Genomic DNA, 20899 nt, shown 5'->3' on the forward strand with positions numbered 1-20899 from the left:
GGTCAGACGTCTCTTTTCCATTACTCTGTTTCTTGTTTGGTGATCTCTGCCCGGTCTTCAGTGTATATTCATCCCCCTAGCTATAGATATATTACAATTGTGTAGGTCACTGTTCACACATCCTGCACAAACATAACAGACGTCTTCAAAACGGATGTTCTTCCCCAAATCCTTTACATATTCCAGGCAGCACCTTATCCCCCATACCATATATTTAACTGAAGGCTGTAATAATCACACTTCTATGGGCATGGGGTACACCAAGGATACAAATAGAGACCCACTCTCACCCAGAAGTGCCGGGAGGCCTGATGTCCATCTTCGTGCTTTACCCCTGTGCTCATCTATTTACTGGATTTGCACGCTAATAACATTAAGCAATGGGTGACACAAGAGCCAGGGAGTTATTTCACCTCTAATATGTGTTCATTGGCTTCACCTCCTTCTACGCAGAGTGAACCAAGAGTAACATTACTTTACATTAAATTCAGCACAACCTCTTATCTGAGATTAAAGGGGTTTCCACATGACGTACCATTGCTTCACAACCTCGCTGTCTTTCTTGGTTGCCGCTGACCAGGACATGTGACTGCTGCAGCCAATCACTAGGCACAGCAATGACTTTCTCTAGCCAGTGATTGGTTGCAGCAGTCACATGTCCTGGTCAGCGGCAACCAGGAAGGATAGAGAGGTCATGAAGCAATGTTAAGACCTGGGAAAACCCCTTTAAATGCATTTATCTCTCATCCACAGGATAACTGGTAAGGGGGTCCAAACATTGGGACCCCCAGCAATTCTGAGACCGGCAATGTGGAATGCCCACTGTCAGTATAGCACTGCTGCGTCTCCCATGAGTACATAACAACTTATGAAGCGTGGACGCAGTCAAAATGGGAGGAACACCTTAAAAGCCCATTTACATGCTTGTTCTTCAAGCATGATCATTCATTTCCTGATCATTCAGCCATATAAAAGGGAGAATGAGCTGATGAATGAACTAACATTCATTCGTCAGCTGATCTTTGCTTTTCAGTGGACATAAAAATACTTGCTGCCCGGCTGTGATTGGGGTTCTATGCAGTGGGTTCTATGAGGACAAATGATGGTAGTAACTATTATTCATTCCTATAAGGAGCAATAGTCATTCAAGTGAATGAAGGCGGAGCGCGCCGGGGATCGTTCCAGCCGCCCGCCTCCATTCACAGTAAACAGGAGTCGCCTAAACATTGAGCAGCTCCTGTTTTCACGGCCGACAGTCAGTAGAGTTTTCTGATTTCGGTATTTCTTGCTCAGTGCCCTGTCGGTGGCCACGGGATGATTATTGTCCGGATTCGCTTTTCCTGTGAGATGTTTTGAAATTTCGTCCGCATTGCTTGTAGCGCAATACACGGTGGACTTACCACACACGAATCTGCAACGGAAAATGCATAGCGTATATTGTTCGCTATGTGCGGACGTACCGCAAATATATTGCTTGGTTTTCTTCTTTAGACCTTCTGCACACTGCAGAGACAGATTCCGCACGTGGAATCCACGGCGTCCGCGCGTACCCGGTACCTTCAGTTTTCATCTGTACTGCGGACATGCGCAATGCAGGTTTTCTGTAAACGACTGCTTTTCCCACATCATCGCCTTGCGCTGACGTGGAATCTGTGACCTTTCTGCAATGTTAATTTCGGAAGGGCCGCGGATCGGACGGCTTCCATTGACTTCAATGGAAGCCGTCCCCGCGGAAAAATGGAGCATGCGAATTTTCCTCCACTTGCTCAAACCACAATTGGTTTCTGCAAGTGGTGCAGGGAGAATCGATTTCCCATAGCATGCTATGGGCGGCATTTGCTGCAGATGCCCGCCGCGAATTCCGCAACACATATCCGCCCGTGGGCAGGAGGCCTCCTACCTTAAGGTCACATGTCTATATGAATAGTATGGTGTCATAGGGTACTCTTTGGGGCATGAAGTCTCATGTAGTACCGTACTAGTTTGTACGTTCCTCTATGGTGTTGCCCCGCTCGGACCTCTGCTTCCCGTAAGGGGTAGAGCAGGGCAGTGCTTCCCCTTTACAGTTTTTAGGATGGGCATTCAATGCATTTTGTACAAATTCCATATATTAGTCAGTTTCTTAACTATTTCCATGGATAGACCTGCAGTTTAGGGAATGAATACTCCCCTACATATGAGAACGGCTCCATAAGATAACATTAGCGCTGCTCGCCATCTGCACCACAAGGAACCCCATAGACCAGCGCTGCGGTTGTCTGCATGGGGCCTAACTAACCCCAAAACTAGTATTTTATTGCCTTCTGTAACCACGCAGCACAAACATCTTCATTTAGTACGACGAGAACATTTTAATTAGAAGATCGACTTCATAAAAAGTGTCTTCTGCGAGCGTGATGTAACGCAGAGCTTCCTACTGTAACCGCCTGCTTGGCAAGGCTGCTTCGCAGCTGTGGAGACTCGCCTGCGAACGCTGAATGTCGTCTTCATTGTCTCCTCACAGGATTTCATGGTGGATTCCATAGAGAGTGAAAGATGCGACACTGTTTTCAATTTACGATCCAAGGGCTGCAGAGCAGACGCCATCGAGCATCCGTCCGCGCAGCTCCAGAGCGTGAGCAGGGAGGCGAACAGCCAGGTCACGCCAGCGGAGGTGTCCATTCACCTGAGACCAGGTTAGTGCCCAACTGGGCTTTACGTATTGTTGTACTATTATGTGTTCATTCTTTTATTAGTTACTAATAATCAGCTGGTCCGGATGGCAGCTGATTACACATACAGTAATCCCGGTATCAGGACCCCCGCAACCAGCTTATACTTGGGGATCCCTTTGACAAAAAGGCAGACAACTGCTTTAAGGGGAATGTGTCACCTATATTTTTTTGCTCATTGGAACCAGAAAAATATTCAATTTTTCTTATGTTTTCATGTTCTCATTGTAGATTAATTTTTTTATTCGGATTTCTGTACATGACTATGGGGCTTCCATCTTGCCTGAGCTGCTGTTAACAACATCTGAGATATGCCATTCAGCACAACTTTTGGGACCTCTGTACTGGAGATGACTGGTTGGCTTCTATAGGACAGTATTATAGGCATGCTCTGTGACATGTCCAAATATATATATATATATATATATATATGTGTTAGCTGTCATTGTTATCTTGACTGTGAAGATAGTGAGATGAATGCTGAAGAGTATTCTTTGCAGAACAGGAGGGGTAAGACTAGTGTTACAGACTAGTATTAGACCAAGCGGTCAGAGTAATGGCCCTATTACAGGGCTGACAGTCGTCTAAACGACTGCAGGAGTGCTGACGTCATCTCTAAGGTCATTAGCTCTCGTGTAGAATGTTTACACTGAAAGACTTATCGCTGGATCACGGGCTTCTTATTGGCTTTGTAGTGGCCCAGAGTTAGGACCCCCGCAGCACTTATTTGGCTACCTCATTTGGAACGTCTATTTGTGTGTCTGTGCTACTAAACTTTAGTGTGTCCGTATCCCTGTCACCCTAACCTGCTTTGTGTTGCGTGTATGATGTGTGTTCTGTCTGGGTTCGGTTAGGGGGGCGTAGTCAGAGAGAGAGAGAAAAAGAGAAAGAGATGTAGTCGAAGAAGGAGGATGTGCGGAGGGGGCTTAGTCTCTGTCGATACTGTCCAGGCTAAGCCCACTTGGATATGGGGTGTGACTCCTGCGAGGACCGAGACGAAAGGAGACCGGGGAATGGAGGAAGTGGTCATACACAAGTCTTAGTGACGAGGAAGGAACCTGAAAGAATACTTCTCAACAGTGAGTGAACGTGCCCCATATAACTAGGAGTCAGCGGGATCAATCAACTCTGCTTAAGCCCTCCATTACTCTACAAAATACTCTTCCAGAAGAACCTCCAGATAACGTAGACTGGCGGGCTCATCTTCCTGAACTGTGGAACCATTTAAGAGTTAGGACTTGTATTCTCTGCTCACAGCAAATCTGTTTAAATCAATGCTGATTGGAAGTTCTGTAAAGTATAAACTTTTGTTAATCACCGAAGCGTCAAGTAAACTGTGTACCTTTGGTTTACTTTATCAAAGCTGGTTTGGACTCTTTATTACGTTTCCACAGGAACACTTTGCTGAAAGGTTAGTGGTGTCATGTGATCATTCAATCTACAGCATTCGTTGCCACCATTATTGTTTTACCACGCTACCCAGCCGTCCGGGCCGCATCTTAATATTCCGGGAAAGGGACACTAGAGCCACCATTGTCAGCCGTCTGATTCCCCGCTGTCGCTCGGCCGCCACAGCTTCTCGCTCAGTGCTTCACCATCTTCACGTATGAGAAGCCCACCATTTAGCACAAATAGTTTTTATAGTATCTGAAAGTCAGCAATAGCAATAAATGAATGAATAGTGAGCGCTTTGAAAAAAAAAATGTAATTTTGCTTTTTGCATTTACACTTCACAATTATTGCTCAAATTAGTTTGTTTGAATGACTTTTGAGCGATAATTGTTACATGTAAATGGCCCGTAAGGACTGAAGGATTTTAGGATTTCTAAAACATAAATGTAGTGATGTGTAAAATGAAAAAAAATATCACCAAAAAGTCTTAAAAATGTGTTTAACATGAAAATTTGATTTATGCGATAGTCATTTTCTGATGGCACATTCCCTTTAAAGGGAACATGTTAAGACTGGGCTTCCATGCTGCGTTTACCCCATGTTCTCCCAACCCTGCCCATCTACAGCCACCGGTGACCGCACTGTCATGCCAGGTATACCAGCAAGATCGATTTCAGAGAACATGCGGTAAATGCAGCATGAAAACGCAGCCAAATGAGGCAGAAGTAGTTCAGCACTGGACAACTCCACAGACGGTCCTTCTGCATCCTCTAACTAGTGATATGTATATATGGATGGATACGTTGAGCATCCGGCTCTGCTACTGATCATACTGTTGCTAAGGCGAAGACTGTACTTCATGGTAGACAAGTAGACTTGTTAGGGTGCTAAGAGGTACCCGGGCAGAACCAAACGGCTCTGAACAGACCCCAATGACTATAAACTAGGTCCTTTCAGTTTTCATCCGGCCATCTGACATTTTATGGGTATGTTTCATCCAGAATTAACCTATGGACGTTTCGAACGAAACCTAGAATGCTGATGTGAACGAACCCGTATCTGTGTAGGGAACCAGTCAAACAGCAGTGCCTCCTGCCCGGACCTAACGTTGTGGCACGCAGCGTCCTCCACCATGTATGGTGGTCTCCTGGTTCTAGTGGAGAATGCCCAAGTATGAGGTCAGGGGCATGTAGAGGGACACTATGGGGCTGTAGGAACTAGTTCTGGGTCCATACAATGCACATCTGTAATACAGGCCTGATGCAGGGATATGATGTAGGCTGGTTTGGGGAACTGCTTTGTTGGCCTCTCACCTTCGTCTCATCTCATTATTGTCTATAGTATACACAGCTTTCAGCACTGCGGCCTTGTTCTACTGACTTACTCAGAATATGAGCTCACTTTAGAACTATGTCAAACAGATTATATTGTATTACAAGCTCCCAGGTCATGAAATGAGATAATGACTGTGTAGTTTATAATACATAGCAACCTTGCATGGAAATTGTTAGCTCGTTCAGCCTAATAAGTGCACTCTCCAGCTTCATTTTACTATTAGGAGGTGTGTGTGTGTGTATGTATGTATATATCTATATCTATCTATCTATCTATCTATCTATCTATCTATCTATCTATCTATAATGCATATAGATGGATATGCTGCAGAGGATACGCTTTATAGTGTATGAAATGTCCAAAGCACATACTGTAAAATATATACCGTAATATGTATATTGTGTAATTTACACATTTTACAATATTTCAAAGCAGAATAGTGAAATGACACAGGAATAACCCGACAAGACTCTGGTATTGCTTTATGTCTCTGAAGCTAAGAGCAAGCAAAATACATTATTGTTATTGAACAAAAAAAAGAGAAATGACTCAATATTAAACCAACACATGTCAAAAATCCCCCAAGGCCTGAAATTATACTGCAATTAATAGCTGGTTGGCTGAAAATTTATGCCTATCTTTTTTTTTCATGTTCACATCAAAGGGTTGTTTTACCGTCTTTTTGTAACTTCTCGCTGTAGTAACCTTTATTTTCTTAGTCATATTGGCCCGGTGCCCGTGGTTGGTGGATTCAATATTTATTTTACATTTGAAGATATAGATTTATTATGATCCTTAGTTCACCTTTGCTCTTGTTTTTCAGCTTTACACTTAAAGTTCTTTTGCTTTTTTGTTAAAATCAAGAGGAACCAGGCGGAAAAGCCTCTTTAGTAGCTGAATATATGTTGCAGTTTTTTGGAGTATTTTGAGGTTATATTATGACCTCAAACACATATTACGTATTCTCGCCAGAAGGGACTGGATATGTTTGTGATATTATTAGCAGAAGTCATATTATAGCAAATATATATTATATAGCATACAGTATATATGGTCATTATGGTATTAATATGGTCATAACTCGGGGCTCCTCTGGTGAGCCACATGTGGCTCCCGAACCACTGGTTGGAGGCCACTGCTGTACTGCTTTACTCCTCTAGTACGGCAACTGAGGGATCGCCTTAGTCCAGTACAGTCATGTTGGCCTGATCCCTTCCCCTTACCCCTGCAGATTCTGCAGTAGGTTCTCTCCTCTTTTTCTCTCTGCACAGCCTCTGTGTGTGAACCCCCCCTCCTCCTCCTGCAGATTTTGCAGTAGGTTCTCTCCTCTTTTTCTCTCTGCACAGCCTGTGTGTGTGACTCCTCCTCCTCCTGCAGACTCTGCAGTAGGTTCTCTCCTCCGTTTATCTCTGCACAGCCTGTGTGTGTGAACTCCCCTCCTCCTCCTGCAGATTCTGCAGCAGTTCTCTACTCTGTCTCTCTCTGCACAGCCTGTGTGTGTGACTCCTCCTCCTCCTGCAGACTCTGCAGTAGGTTCTCTCCTCTGTTTATCTCTGCACAGCCTGTGTATGTGAACTCCCCTCCTCCTCCTGCAGTAGGTTCTCTCCTCTATCTCTCTGCACAGCCTGTGTGTGTGAACTCCCCTCCTCCTCCTGCAGATTCTGCAGTAGGTTCTCTCCTCTGTCTCTCTCTACACAGCTTGTATGTGTGAACTCCCCTCCTCCTCCTGCAGATTCTGCAGCAGTTCTCTCCTCTGTCTCTCTCTACACAGCTTGTATGTGTGAACTCCCCTCCTCCTCCTGCAGATTCTGCAGTAGGTTCTCTCCTCCGTTTATCTCTGCACAGCCTGTGTGCGTGAACTCCCCTCCTCCTCCTGCAGACTCTGCGGTAGGTTCTCTCCTCTGTCTCTCTCTGCATGACCTGCGTGTAAACCTCCCTCCTCCTTCTGCAGATTCTGCAGTAGGTTCTCTCCTCTTTTTCTCTCTGCACAGCCTGTGTGTGCCCCCCCCCCCTCCTGCGGATTCTGCAGTAGGTTCTCTCCTCTGTTTTTCTCTGCACAGCTTGTGTGTGTGACTCCTCCTGCGGATTCTGCAGTAGGTTCTCTCCTCTGTCTCTCTCTACACAGTGTGTGTGACTCCTCCTCCTGCAGATTCTACAGTGGGTTCTCTCCTTTATCTATTTTGTTGTTGCCTGTGGGTGTGATCGCTCCTCCCCTTGAAAAATAGGAATTGGATTTTCCTCTCTCACAACACAGCCATGTAGACTCTGGATCCTCTCTCCCCATCTAAAAGCTTGCTCTGCCCTGGACAATCTCTTCTCCCTCCCTGCTGCCATCTCTAGCACTAAGAGGGGGGAGGGGGGAAAACAGTTAGGTCAGTTGGCCTGGGCTTCGAGCTCACAGCATTATGCTGTCTGCTATTCTAATTTATGTCAGAAGCAACAGCACAGCCAGCAATGTGCAGGAGCTACACAGACTGTACAGAAATAAAATGGATGGACTTTTTTTCAATAAGAAATTTGTGTAATTTTGCTACAAGGAAGCAAACAAACAATAAAAAAAATCTCTTTCCATAGTCTTTATGGATATTTGAATTTTCGTTGTACTTGCCCTAATGCAAGTGGTAGAGCTGGACAGAAACATACTGAGTCCATACCATTAATTGTGATTCTGTATGATGCTAAATTAAAATTATCCTCTACTAGAAACAATACTTCTGGGGCAGAATAGAGCTGTAATACAACACAATGTGGGCCTCGTGTGGTGTAAAGTGTTACGGCAGTAGAATGCAGTCCTAAACGCTCACTCATGACCTGAAGGTTGCGAGTTCAATCCCCGCGTGGTTCGGGTAGCCGACTCAAGATTAACTCAGCCTTCTATCTTTACGGTGTCGGTACAATGAGCACCCAGCTTGGTGGGGGGTAATAAATAAAATTACCTGAAAGCGCTGCGGAATACGTTGGCACTATACAAATAACAAATCCCCAATGTTTTTCTGTATGAGGTTGCATGGATCCATGATACACTTCTCTGACTGATTCCTTAACAGAATCTTTTTATACATATAAGCGATTACCTTATGACTTGTTTCACAAAAGGTTCTACTTCTATCGAGCTCACCAGTAGTTAACCAGTTGTGGTACTGCTCAATTAGCAATTTACACTTTACACTACAAATTGCCTAAAGGAATATGAGATCATAAAAACAGCTTATTAAAATCCTAAAATAACATGTCAATGAAATAGTGGAAAATATGCGCTCAAATTATTGCTGTTAAGTCTTGTGTAGCCGAAAACGCTGTGTACTTTAGGTAATGAAAAGTCTAGACTTTTTGGGGCCGAATTATCAAGTACCTTCAGCAGCGCTACTGAAACGCGTGAGTGGGTACATTGGCAGAGGGAAACTGGCAGCATATTCGCAGCACAGGAATTCAACCTTTTAAATATGTGTTACAGGTGACAAGTAAAGTTTGCAGAAGCTATAAAGGATAGTATTATCCCGTAGAAGGAATCCTTTGAAATGGGACTACCGTACGTACGGCGCAAGCGAGACCGCCAGGTGTTCAATGATACAACTCAAGAATTATGTTAAAATAACTCCATTTTCTTTGCCAGTAAAAACAGTCCGCCTTTCGCCTCCATCAGATGCCCAGTTGAAAATTCCACTATGTGCTAACCTCCTTAATGTAAAAACCAGATCGTAACAAATACCATTTTAATTCAATTACTTTAGCTACGCTTTACGCTCCGTCTGCGTTACTTTTTTTTTTCTTTAGATCTTGCTTCCTTTAAAGCAGTAGAAACCTTAGCGGCTCGGGGAGCATTCTCCAACTTGTTCTTCTTACACAGGGTTATTCCAAACGAAGGAGCAGGTTTGAGGATTTAATTAGAAGCAAACTACAAAAGACAGGTCCACAATCCTCACATCAGTATGATATACCAGTACGTTCCGTTTACTGCCACACCGCAGCGCTATTTCTTGTTTATCGGAGAATGGCGACACCGCAGGAGAAAGTTCCTGAAAAATGAAGCGCACACGAACAATGGATTGACACTTAGCAGACTGAAGCACACAAGGTGAATTCCAGGGTCTATTCCAAAAACAGTCGCCTCGTCCAAAGCAAATTTACGAGTGGCACAGAAAATATGTTGAACTTGGTTGCATATGCAAACGCATGTCAGGGACCATAAGACTGTAAACGAGAACTTAGCGCTGCGATGCGGCAAAAAATGGAACTTACTGATATGATATTGAAAACTTCCTCTTCTCAGTGATGTGAGGATTGTGGACCTGTCTTTTGTAGTTTGTAATTAAATCCCCAAATCCACTCCTTTTTTAATAACTCTGTATGGTATATACCATGGTTGGCACTGTTATCTTGCAGCGCTGAGGTCCTGGATTCAACATTGCTATGAAGTTAGTATGTTCTCCCTGTGTTTGCTTGGGTTTCCTCTGGGTATTCCGGTCTCCTCCCTTACTGCCCAAACATTACTGATGGGTGAATTAAGATTATGAGCCTCAGGGCCCAGTGTTTAACAAGTTTAGTACAAAGCCATGGAATATGCATGGGCTATGTACTGTTAACGAGTAAAGTAAATAGATACATTTGTACAGCGTCTTGGGCTTCATTTTCACCGGGTGATTGTTTTAGTCTGTACAAGCGTTCTGATGGATCTAATGGCCGTATAATGGGTCCGCTTGGTTCTGTTTGTTTGGGTAGAACAGCGCTCTGTGCAAGAGCAATTGAAACTTGACGTAAAACAATGGCATTGCTGTAATCTTGATTTTATCACGGATGTTGCCGCCTACTTGAAGCTTCTTACACACGAGTAGATTAAAGGGGTTATCAGGGTTTATAAAATTGATGGCTGTTCCTCAGGATAGGCCCTTAATATCTGATTTTTAGGGGTCCAGAGCTGGTATTATTGTATCTTGACGCCACCAGGAACTACTGATCGAGTCAAAATGGACAGTGGGGTAACGCCCCCTGTACGTGATTGGCTCCAGAGGTGCTTCGGCTGTAGGCTCTGGAAGGGCACTACACATGTAAAGAAAAGGGATATAGCGGCCCCAGCTGCAGAAGGCATACAGAGGCCCCATCTGCAGCAAGGTTTTCCTCAATGGTGATCAAGAAGCCGCAACCCCCGTAAGTTTGGCAGCGCTGCAGGGGTTTAAAAGCAGGGAGGGAAATACGCATTTAACACAACAGCGATGGGACTGTGACAGCAAGGCAGGTTACAGGGCTGCAACACAGACTGCGGCTCACTTACATGCCACGGCGCTTCAGCCCCTCATCCAGTCCTGCATCTTGTAGGACCTTAAGATCTTCCGCCAATCGGGAGCTAGGGGTGTGACGGGGGCGTTCCTTCTGTCAAACCCCTACCTTCCGGTGGCGTCAAGATACAATAATACCTCCTGAGCATTTGTATGGCACTTCTTTGGTGTCCTACTGCTCCTCCCTATGACTGATTTCATGCAAAGGCATGCAAAGTTTTTACAGATTTTGTTTGCTTCCAGAAGACAACAATTTTTTTTTTAAACATTAGATTTTTTTATTAATTTTAACAAACATACAAGTCATTGGTACATAGTAGCATAAGAGATTTGCACATAATCAACGAATATTTAGTATCACATTCAGACTGTGCTATTTGTGTTAGTATTTTGATTAAGTTACTTTACTACAACAATTGGTAACATTCCACAACTTTACAATCAAAATATGTAACTGGTATGGTAACCACTCTGTGCTATATAGGATAGTACTCTATTGAGATTTTATTGCACATTCTTATATTGTGGTTATGGTATAGTCATGTACTATTTTCTATAACTTACACTTAGCGTAATCGTTGTGTTCCTCTGACAACCTGTATTCCACACATATTTTGCAACGAACATATAACATATGAACAAACTCAGTAACAAGGCTTCACGCATCTGTATGATTCAACTGTTACTTTTTTAAGGATATTCTCCAAGTCTCCCAGGTGTCATTAAATTTTTTGGTGTTCTTATTCCGGAACGCCAACCATTTTTCAAAAATATATTGTTCGTCCATACGTCTTTTAAATTCTTCTATGTCTGGGGGTAATGGATTTTTCCAGTGTCTTGCTATTATGGATTTGGCGGTCATTAGGGAGTGAGCAAGTACATATCTTATCTGTTTAGGAAACGTTTCCAAGCCCATCAGCAATATATACATTTTGGCGTCTTTAGGTATGTAGCACTTCAATGTGCTTTGTAAGAACATGGTTATGTTTTCCCAATATACTTTTAGTGTTGGGCAGGACCAAAAAATATGTGATAATGTGCCTTTTTGGCCGCAGCCTCTCCAGCACAAACCATCTCCCAGGTTCGATCTATTGTATAAAAGTGATGGGTTGTAGTACCATCTTAGGTTAATTTTGGTTTGTACTTCTAGTATGTTAAGTCCCATAGTGGATTTTGTCATTAACGTATTCGAGCTGGACCATTGATCCAGAGGTATCTTTTCTTTGAGTTCTAGTTCCCAGTTCGACATGTATGTTTTTTTTGCTATTGCTTTGTTGTTGGTTAGTATGTCATAATAGTCTCTTGTCTCCGATTTACCTTCGAGAGGGTTTGTGAGAATTTTCTTAATGATTGTGGTCGGGAGTTTTACTTTGTGTAAGGGTTTCTCTCTTAAGAGAGAGCAGATTCTAAAGTATGTAAATTTTTCGCTCTGCGGGAGGCCATAGACAGTACTTATTTCTGTAAAGCTTTTAATTTCTCTCTTGGATGTTAAGTCCTCTACGTATCTGACTCCTCTAACGCTCCACGGTTTCATATCACAGTTAGGTAAAAATAGATTGAGTGTCTCGATAGGTATGCGGGGAAATTCCGTTTCATCGGATATGCTTATTTTTTTAGTGAGTTCTTTCCATGTTTGGATCGCGGCTTGTAATGTAGGGGGAATGTTTTTAAGTTGGGTGTCTATGCTTTTTGGGAATATTAAACCGTCTATTGAAGTAGCAAGCATTAGTGCCTGTCCAGGTAGATCATTTATATAGCTTTTTTCTACATTGGGCCAGCCTACTGTGTTGTTGGTCCTGATTAATTGTCTAGTTTGGTTTAGTATATTAGCTTCGTAGTATGCCATTAGATTTGGTACTCCCGCTCCTCCCTTTTTCCGGTGGAGTGCTAATATTGACAGGGCTAAACGTGGTTTCTTTCCACTCCATAAAAAGTTATTTAGTTGTTTTTGGAGTTTAGAAATTGTAAGCTTGGAGATAATAAGTGGTAAGGTTCTAAAATGGTACAGGACTAGTGGGAGGACTTTCATTTTGTAGGATGTGATCTTGCCCATCCACGACAGTTTTAAACCTGATAAATGGTCAATTACTTTCTGGGTGGAGTTAAGCAGTTTGGGGTAATTTTCTAGTTCTATGTCTCTGGTGGATGGTGTCAACGTTATTCCCAAGTAGGGTATGCCTTTTTTTTTCCACTCAAAGGGAAATTCCGCCCGTATTGCATTTTCTAGGTTTGTAGATACCCCCAGACCTAGAATAAGAGACTTGTCTATATTCAACTTGTATAGAGATACATTACTAAATTGGTTGATTATTTTACATGCCATTCTTAAAGATTCTAGGGGGCGGGTCAGTGTCAAAATGACATCGTCAGCGAATAATCCTATTTTGTATTGTCTGTGATTTATTGGGATTCCCTTTATTTCAGAGGAGGTGCGAATTAGTTCTGCTAGTGGCTCTATAGCCAGCACGTACAAAATAGGAGACAATGGGCAACCCTGCCTTGTGCCATTCGAGATTGATAGGGGGACCGACAGGGTACCATCCACCAAAACAGTGGCTGTGGGAGCTGAATACAGGGCCCGGACGGCACTTATCGTGTTTTCTCCAAAACCAAATTTTTTCATTGTCTCAAAGATGTACTCCCAATGGACTCGGTCAAATGCCTTTTCGGCGTCCAGGGCCAGCATTATTGACGGCACCTTAGATGTTTCTATTGAATGTATTAGATTTAGAATTTTCCGTGTGCCGTCCGAGGCCTGTCTCCCCTTTACAAACCCCATTTGGTCAGAGTGTATTATGTCTGGGAGTATGTCCACCATTCTACGGGCCAACGTTTTAGCGTAGATCTTAGTATCGGTATTAAGTAATGATATAGGACGGAAGTTAGTTGGTGTATTTGGTTCCTTTCCAGGTTTTGGTAGGACTACAATTGTGGCCTGCAGCATCTCTTGTGGGAAGAAGCCTCTTTCCTTGATCTTGTTAAATGTGTTAGTGATATGGGTTGAAAGTTGGGGTAAGAAGTTTTTATAGTACTCTGCTGAATACCCGTCCGGCCCAGGGACTTTCTGGTTCTTTAGGGATGCTATGGTGTCTATTATTTCCGAGACGGAGAACGGGGCGTCCAAGAGGTCCGTTTGTAAGGATGATAGCTTCGGTAGGTTAACCTTTTGCAAGAAAGCATTGATTGATTCCTTGTCTGGTTGTTTTGTTTGGGGATCATTTTTTAAGTTATAAAGTTTGCTGTAGAAAGAGCAAAAATTGTCTGCAATATGTTTGGGGTTCGATAGTTTTTGTTTTTTGTCCTGGAAATTCCAAATGTAGGGAATATTTGCTTTTATTGTTTTTCTTTTAATCAGATTTGCCATCCATTTGGATGGCCTATTAATTGCTGAATAGCTGTCCGCTCGCTGAGCAGTAATTTCTCTGTCAAAATCCCCTAGTAATGTTTTCCGTAGGGCCAGTCTCAATTTATGTAATTCGGTATGTGTGTTTTGTTCTGGGAAAACTTTTAAAAGGGATTCCTTCAGTTGTATTTGGGTTAGAATTTCATCTGTTTTTTTTGTTTTATCTCTTTTGTATTTGGAGCCTAGTTTTATTAAAATTCCTCTTATGTATGCCTTATGGGCGGTCCACACCATTGCTGGGTCTGTTTGTGGGATGGCATTGAATTTAAAGTATTCAGTTAATGCTTCTTGTATTTTTTCCCTGTATTTGGGAATGCTCATTAAATAAGTGTTATTCCTCCATGATTTAGTCGGTGCTCCAAGGCCCCTTACATTCAGTGTTGTTATGATTGGTGCGTGGTCGGACCAAGTAGCCGTCCCAACCTCCGCTTTTTGTATTGATGCTAAGAGTTTCCTCTCAACTAGACATAAGTCTATGCGCGAGAAGGATCTGTGTCTATTTGAATAGTGTGAGTATTCTTTTGCAGAGGCGTTGGAGCACCGGAACGTATCATAAAGCGCATTTTTGTGTAGCCATTCTCCCAGGGTGGCATTTCTTTTAAGTTTTGGGTTTGTAGTGTCGAGTTCTCTATCAGGTACTAGGTTGAAGTCACCATTTATCATTATTGGACCTTCCGCTACTTGGTTAATTTTTTTTTTGAGTTTGTTAAGAAAATTAATTTGCTTTGAATTTGTTACATATGTGTTTACTAAGGTTATTTTTGTATTCCTAAGGGAACCTACTAAGATTAAATAGCGACCCTTCGGGTCACCAATCTGTTTATCGATGGTGAACGGAGCTCTGTCTCGGAATGCCACCATCACACCCGCCTGTTTTTTTGGGGCACAAGCAAATAAGACCTGCGGAAACATTCTATGGGGCATTCTGCTTTTATCTACTTCTAACAAGTGGGTCTCCTGGATACACATAATGTCAACATTTTGCATAATTGCCTCTTTCCACGCAGATCTTCTCTTGAATGGCGAGTTCAAGCCGTTGGCGTTAAGCGATAGGACTTTCACCGCCATGTGGATGGTGGGTGGCGGCAAAGTTGGAGACTTGGGAATTCCTGTGATGCGCGAATGCCTGAGGAAACAAAATAACAAAAAAAAGAGAACCAAACAATATCCTCATTTTGTATAGGGCCAGAACACACGGATGCGTTTGGCGTGAAAGTCAGAATGTTGAGGATTAAACTGACAAATACAGGGCAAGTTAGAACTTGCATTTTTCGGTGGGGGGAGAAAAAGTTCAGCTGTCTTGAGCAGGCACTTCATGAGACGTTGTTTTGTATCTATTGGAGGTGAGGTCTTCTGAATCACTCCGGGGGTGAGGAGCTCCGGCTGGTGTGTTGCTGGCGTCTGTTTTTTTCTGTGTTGGCGTTTGTATAGGATAAATTTTGCAGTGTAATTCCCCAAGAGTTTAGGGTGTCTGTCGCAGATTTAGGGTCTTGGAGGATATGGGTCCTTCCTTCTTTTGTAACTATAATTTTTGTGGGAAATCCCCATTTGTACTGGATATTGGCTTTTCTTAAGGAGGCAGTGATCGCTGCGAAGCTTCTCCTCGCTTCCAAGGTGGATTGCGATAGGTCAGCGAATATTCGCAATTCAGAGTATGAGTTTGGCAGGGGTTGGAGCTTTCTTGTTGCGTTCATTAGGGCTTCTTTTGCGCCAAAATAATGAATTCGAGCTATAACGTCTCTGGGGTATTCCTCTTTAAGGAATTTTGGGCGCGGTAATCTGTGGGCCCTATCTATCTTGAATTCTTGCATTGGCGTGTTGGGAAGCATGGTCTGCATAAATCGTGTAATGTAGTTTACGATTTCCGCATTGGAGACATTTTCGGGTATCCCTCTTATTTTGACGTTGTTGCGTCGATTTCTATCCTCTAAATCGGATAGTTTGAGTTGCAGTTTGTTAACTTTTTCTTCTAGATCGTAGTGGGAGTCGATTAATGAGTTATGCGAGCCCACCACTTCCTCCAGTTTTTTATCATGTTTTTCTATTTTGTTGTTAATGTCCCGAATGGAGGAGTTTACTGTCGAGGTTAACATTGAAATGTCTGCTTGTATGGTGTTTCTCAGCGCCAACACTATTTCCTTTATATACAGCTCAGTCACTGGTTTGTTTGATGCAGTGAGGTTATCTAATTCTTTGTCGGCTCCTTTTTCATGGAGATAATCAGCTCCTGAAACACTTTCAGCATTTTGAGACATCTTCTGCCTCTGTTTTTCTGGGCTGCTTGTGGGGGTTCTTAGTGTGTGTGTAAGAGCCCCCTTGGCATTGTTTTTCCCCCCATTCACTGCTCTGTCTTTTGAGCCTCCCATTGTGGCTGTGTTATACTGTGAGCCTCCCGCAGGGTTATCTGTTTCTCTCTCCTCCGCTATCACATATAAGTGTTCAGCCTCCGGATCACTCTCAGCAGTCTGAGATATTCTCAGCTTCTGCTTTTCTGGGCTGCTTGTGGGGGTTCTCATTATGTGTGGCAACGTGGTCAGCGCCATTTTGGGTGCAGGGGGTCCCTTGGCAATGTTTTTCCCCCCATTCACTGACCTTTCTCTTGTGCCTTTCGGTATAGCTGATGTGTGCTGAGAGCCTCCGGTCGCTCCGGCAGAGCTGTCAGATGCAGTCTCCTCCGCTGTGGTTTCTAGTGCAGAGCGGCTGTCAGTCACTTGCTCCCGGTCCCTGCGGGCTGCTGGCAGGATCTCCTGTGCGGCCATTGCAGAGGGGGACCCACGTGCCACAAAGAAGGACTCCAGCTTTGTCGGCACTGGTTTTGAGCCTCTCCTTCTTGCTGACATGCTGTCCTGGTAGGTTCGTTTATCTGCTTTTGCGGTTTTCCACCTCCAACAGTGCTTTTTATGGCTAGAAGTGCCTGTTTCCAAACGGAGCCTAAAGATTTGCTGCCGTTCCGGTGCCTCTCCAAGCCACACCCCCAGAAGACAACAATTTCACAATCCAGTACCATGCAGAGCACCATATGGCAAGACATGCCTGTGGTTACATAGTGTGGAGCTGTAAAGGCTCCATACTATGTACCATACTCTTTTCAGCCTTGTGTAGGAGCCCTAACATAGCACTCGGCACTGTATACATATCTGAACGGTGTGAGTCTAGGTCTAGTCCTATATACATGTGCTGCAATGAGATTATACATGTCACAATATTACAACTACCCAGCTCTGCCCCAGAGAATACAACTGTTGAAACCACTGTTAAATAGGAGCCATATCGCTTTAGGATCTTCTGTTGCTTTGCTATTGAGGGCTGCTACACCCGCAGCATTGCTCAGCTAACAGGCTGCAACAAAGTATCTGTTGGGACTTCCCTGAGGTTCATGTGAAGCAGAGCCAGCGGGTTAGAGAGAGGTGTTAATGTAGAGCACACGTCATGTGGTTATTCAGGCCTCAGCAGAGACAATCAGGACACACTAGACCCCACGCCTTCCTGAAGCCTGGGAACCTCTACCACTAGGATGGGTTATGCTGACTGATATATCTCCATTCTGTTTTTCAGTCCTTCCAGGTTTTAATCACTAAATATTTTATTAACAACAGGATCCAGACAGCGGCTGCGTGCGACCCATGCAATCATACAGAGTGATGGCCACCAGCTTATAAAGGGGGGGTGCCAGGCAGATGTAAGCTGGGGGTGATTCTGATCCTGAGCTTGGTCCTGGTATTGTATTTATGTACTGAAGTTTGGTGCTATATGTATGTTATGAGCTTGGCTCTGTGGCCGTATTTATGTAACGAGCTTGGTTATAGTGCTGTATTTGTATAATGTACAGTCTTTATTCAGCAAGCTGTTCTGCTGCTACCTTGTTGCTTTCTGCACAAGCAGAATACAGGCAGACTGCCTATCAGTGCAATAATACCAATCACCTTTATAAATAATCGGATTATAATACTCTCCTTTATAACACATACAGAGCTTTGTATTGGCTTCTGTTCCCCTTTGGGCTTACAATCTACATTCACCTATCTGTATGTATTTGGAGTGTGAGAGGAAACCCATGCGAACACAGGGATAACATACAAACGCCATGCTAATGCCCTTAAGGGGATTTGAACCCAGGTCCCCAACGCTGCAAGGACAGAATACTGCGCATATATATGTATAGATAGATAGTTTTTCTTATTTTATTTATGATGGGGGCGGGAACCCCCCCAAATTCAGCGCAGTGTGCCATCTAACCTAAGGTTTACACTGCCCTCCGATTGTCTGAAAGGTGTTCTATCCCTGCGGTGTTTACTGAAATAGTAATGGGGGAGGTTATCCAAAAAAATCACTTAGAAAAAAATGCCACACGTGAACATGTCTTATATGTTCTGGTAAAAAAAAAAACATGGGCCAGATGCTTTTTTCCTTTATGCATTTATTTTCCATTGCTTATATAGTACCTATATAGATTCTGACATCATTCACATTAGTCCCTAATGGGACTCACAGTCTATATATGGGACAGCTTTAAGGAAGCCAATTAACCTACAGAATCAGTATGTTTTTGGAACAGGGGGGGACACATCACCCGGCATCTGGGCTTTAAGAATTTACAATAGGGAAGTAGTTAATTTTTAGATGTTGCTTTAACCCTTTCCAAAGCCACTGTCTGACATCTTCCTACATTCTGATTGAAGCTTGTACAGCTCCAGTGTCAGAAGACGCCCAACAGGGTATTCTTACCGTCTATTGCCAGCCACTCTGCTGTCCGAGCCTCTCTGGCGCACACACACTGGCTTTAGCCAGCAGATGGCACCGTTGTATAACAGCAAAAAGAGAAAGCCTTTTAGGAAACCCTGAATCCATTGTGTGACCACATAACTACACGATCTACAGGTGCGTTATTTAATGGCCAGAATATCAACAAGTTGCTTTGAAATAGGTAAACTAACTTGAGGTTCAGATAATGGCAGCCATAGCTTTATCTTCATTATTTTCTTCTCTTTGTTGCTCTGGTGATTTACAAACATTCCAGAACTTTGTGACCCGAAGAGTCAGAAAGAAAGTAAAAGACCTTCCTGTCTGCAGCATTCCAGCAGTGATGTTCACAAGGACCATCTCCGGCTTATCATGTTTGCACATAGCTGAGTGTTAGTCTTCCAGCTATTGGGCCAATACATGAGTTAATAGCTTCTGAATACTACTTCTTGTAACTGCAGGAAAAGTTTAGCTCCGTTTGGCCAGAAGGATACTGTTCCTAAAACCAAGATCCAGGAAAGCCCAATCCTACTGGCCCCTATCCCTGTTAATAATAATGATCCTTATTTATTAGCAGTCCCAGACGCTTGGTCACGGAAATATGCAAGGCTAGGAAGGCTCACAGTAGCCCCGTCAGCAAGTTCCTAAGCTTAATTCTGAAAACTCAGACTCATGGGAATAACTTGTTAAGATATTCTTGAAGGGTTTCTCTTTTTTTGAAAATACAAGAGCGGTCTATCACATACTCACGATGAATTTAAAGGGGTCTTCTGAGACTTTGATATTGATGGATGGAGAGGGTCTGACTCCCCCAACCCCACAAGGACTGAACTGCTATACTAGGTGCAGGCACTATAAAATGTATGGAAGGCTGGAGCCCATTAATCTGATTTTAATGACCTACCGTAAGAACAGGCCATCAATATTAAAGTTCCAAAAAACCCTTTAAAGTTATCATAAGTCCACCTGAATCAGGACACAAAACATTTCTGCCCACGCTCTCCATACTCACTTGCCTTTTAATGGACCCTCTTTTAAGATACCTCCAGCATTCCTACTTTCAATGTATGCCAACCAACACATCATGGAAATTGGAATTGTACCTTTTTTTCTCATTAACTTCAGTGGGAAAAATTAAGGTTTTTTCTTTAACCAGTTCCTGACTGCCCATAAACGTCTAAGTGGCCTATGCTAGTTAAGGAAGGGGGTAAAAGTCTGGTAAGGCAGTGATTAAAAGAAAAAAAAAAGCAAAATTGGCTTTCATTGCAGTTTGCTGCTACTTCACAGCTTTCCAACAACTGAAACTGATCTCTATCTTATACAAGATCTGGGTGTAAAAAGTGAGGAACCCACGTGTACCCTGAAACGCAGCTCTTATTACCCAATTTCCCAAAATACATGTGTATGGGGGAGCGAAGCTACTAGCCGGGCATGAAGCCTCCTCAGACAAGTGTATGGCGGAACATATTTAATGGTGCTAATACTTTCATGTGATGTCCGCCTTCAGACTGTCCCTTGGAATTGAATGTGCGTCTTGCTTTCATGGGGTTTTCCCTGCTGGGAAGCCCCAGTGAACAGCTGATTGTCAAGTGCACCATAATATCTTAGAAGGAGTTTCAGTAGTGAACGGCCCCTTAAATGCATCTTGGCAATCTGCTGGAACAGCAACTTTTACTTGTTCACTAGCCTGTGCAAAGGAACTCGTGTGATTAAGAAATCATCAAACAACTCCAGTATTGTGATGATCTCAAGTATTACCCAGGCCAGAATTGTGGGAAAATCGAATTTCATACAATGCCTTTTGCAGAGGCCGGGGCGCCTTGCTGATATCATTAATTGTGTCCTTCATTTCACATTTGGGCAGAAGTGTCATTGCACGCCTGGATTACCTGACCTAGCCATATATAACAGTTGAGCACAGAACAGAGAAGCTGCATCACCTCTATATGCCTATATACACGTGGTCTGTTGTTAGGGACAGATATTCTACAGAGGATATTTTGCTATTGGTAGAATCTGTGCTCCTAAAATTTATGACATTGCTT

At 43.3% G+C, this 20899-nt stretch overlaps 1 protein-coding gene across 1 annotated transcript in view; it reads left to right on the forward strand.

Annotated features, from left to right (window-relative positions):
• The window catches only part of ITGB8 (integrin subunit beta 8), a 125670-nt gene that overhangs the window by 60022 nt on the left and 44749 nt on the right, over window positions 1-20899 (forward strand). The window contains exon 3 of the mRNA XM_066585798.1: window positions 2504-2675. Within this exon, the coding sequence (XP_066441895.1) occupies window positions 2504-2675 (172 nt within the window). The remainder of the gene's footprint in view (window positions 1-2503; window positions 2676-20899) is intronic.

The sequence above is a fragment of the Eleutherodactylus coqui genome, chromosome 12, assembly GCF_035609145.1.
Source record: "Eleutherodactylus coqui strain aEleCoq1 chromosome 12, aEleCoq1.hap1, whole genome shotgun sequence".
Classification (NCBI taxonomy): Eukaryota; Metazoa; Chordata; class Amphibia; order Anura; family Eleutherodactylidae; genus Eleutherodactylus; species Eleutherodactylus coqui.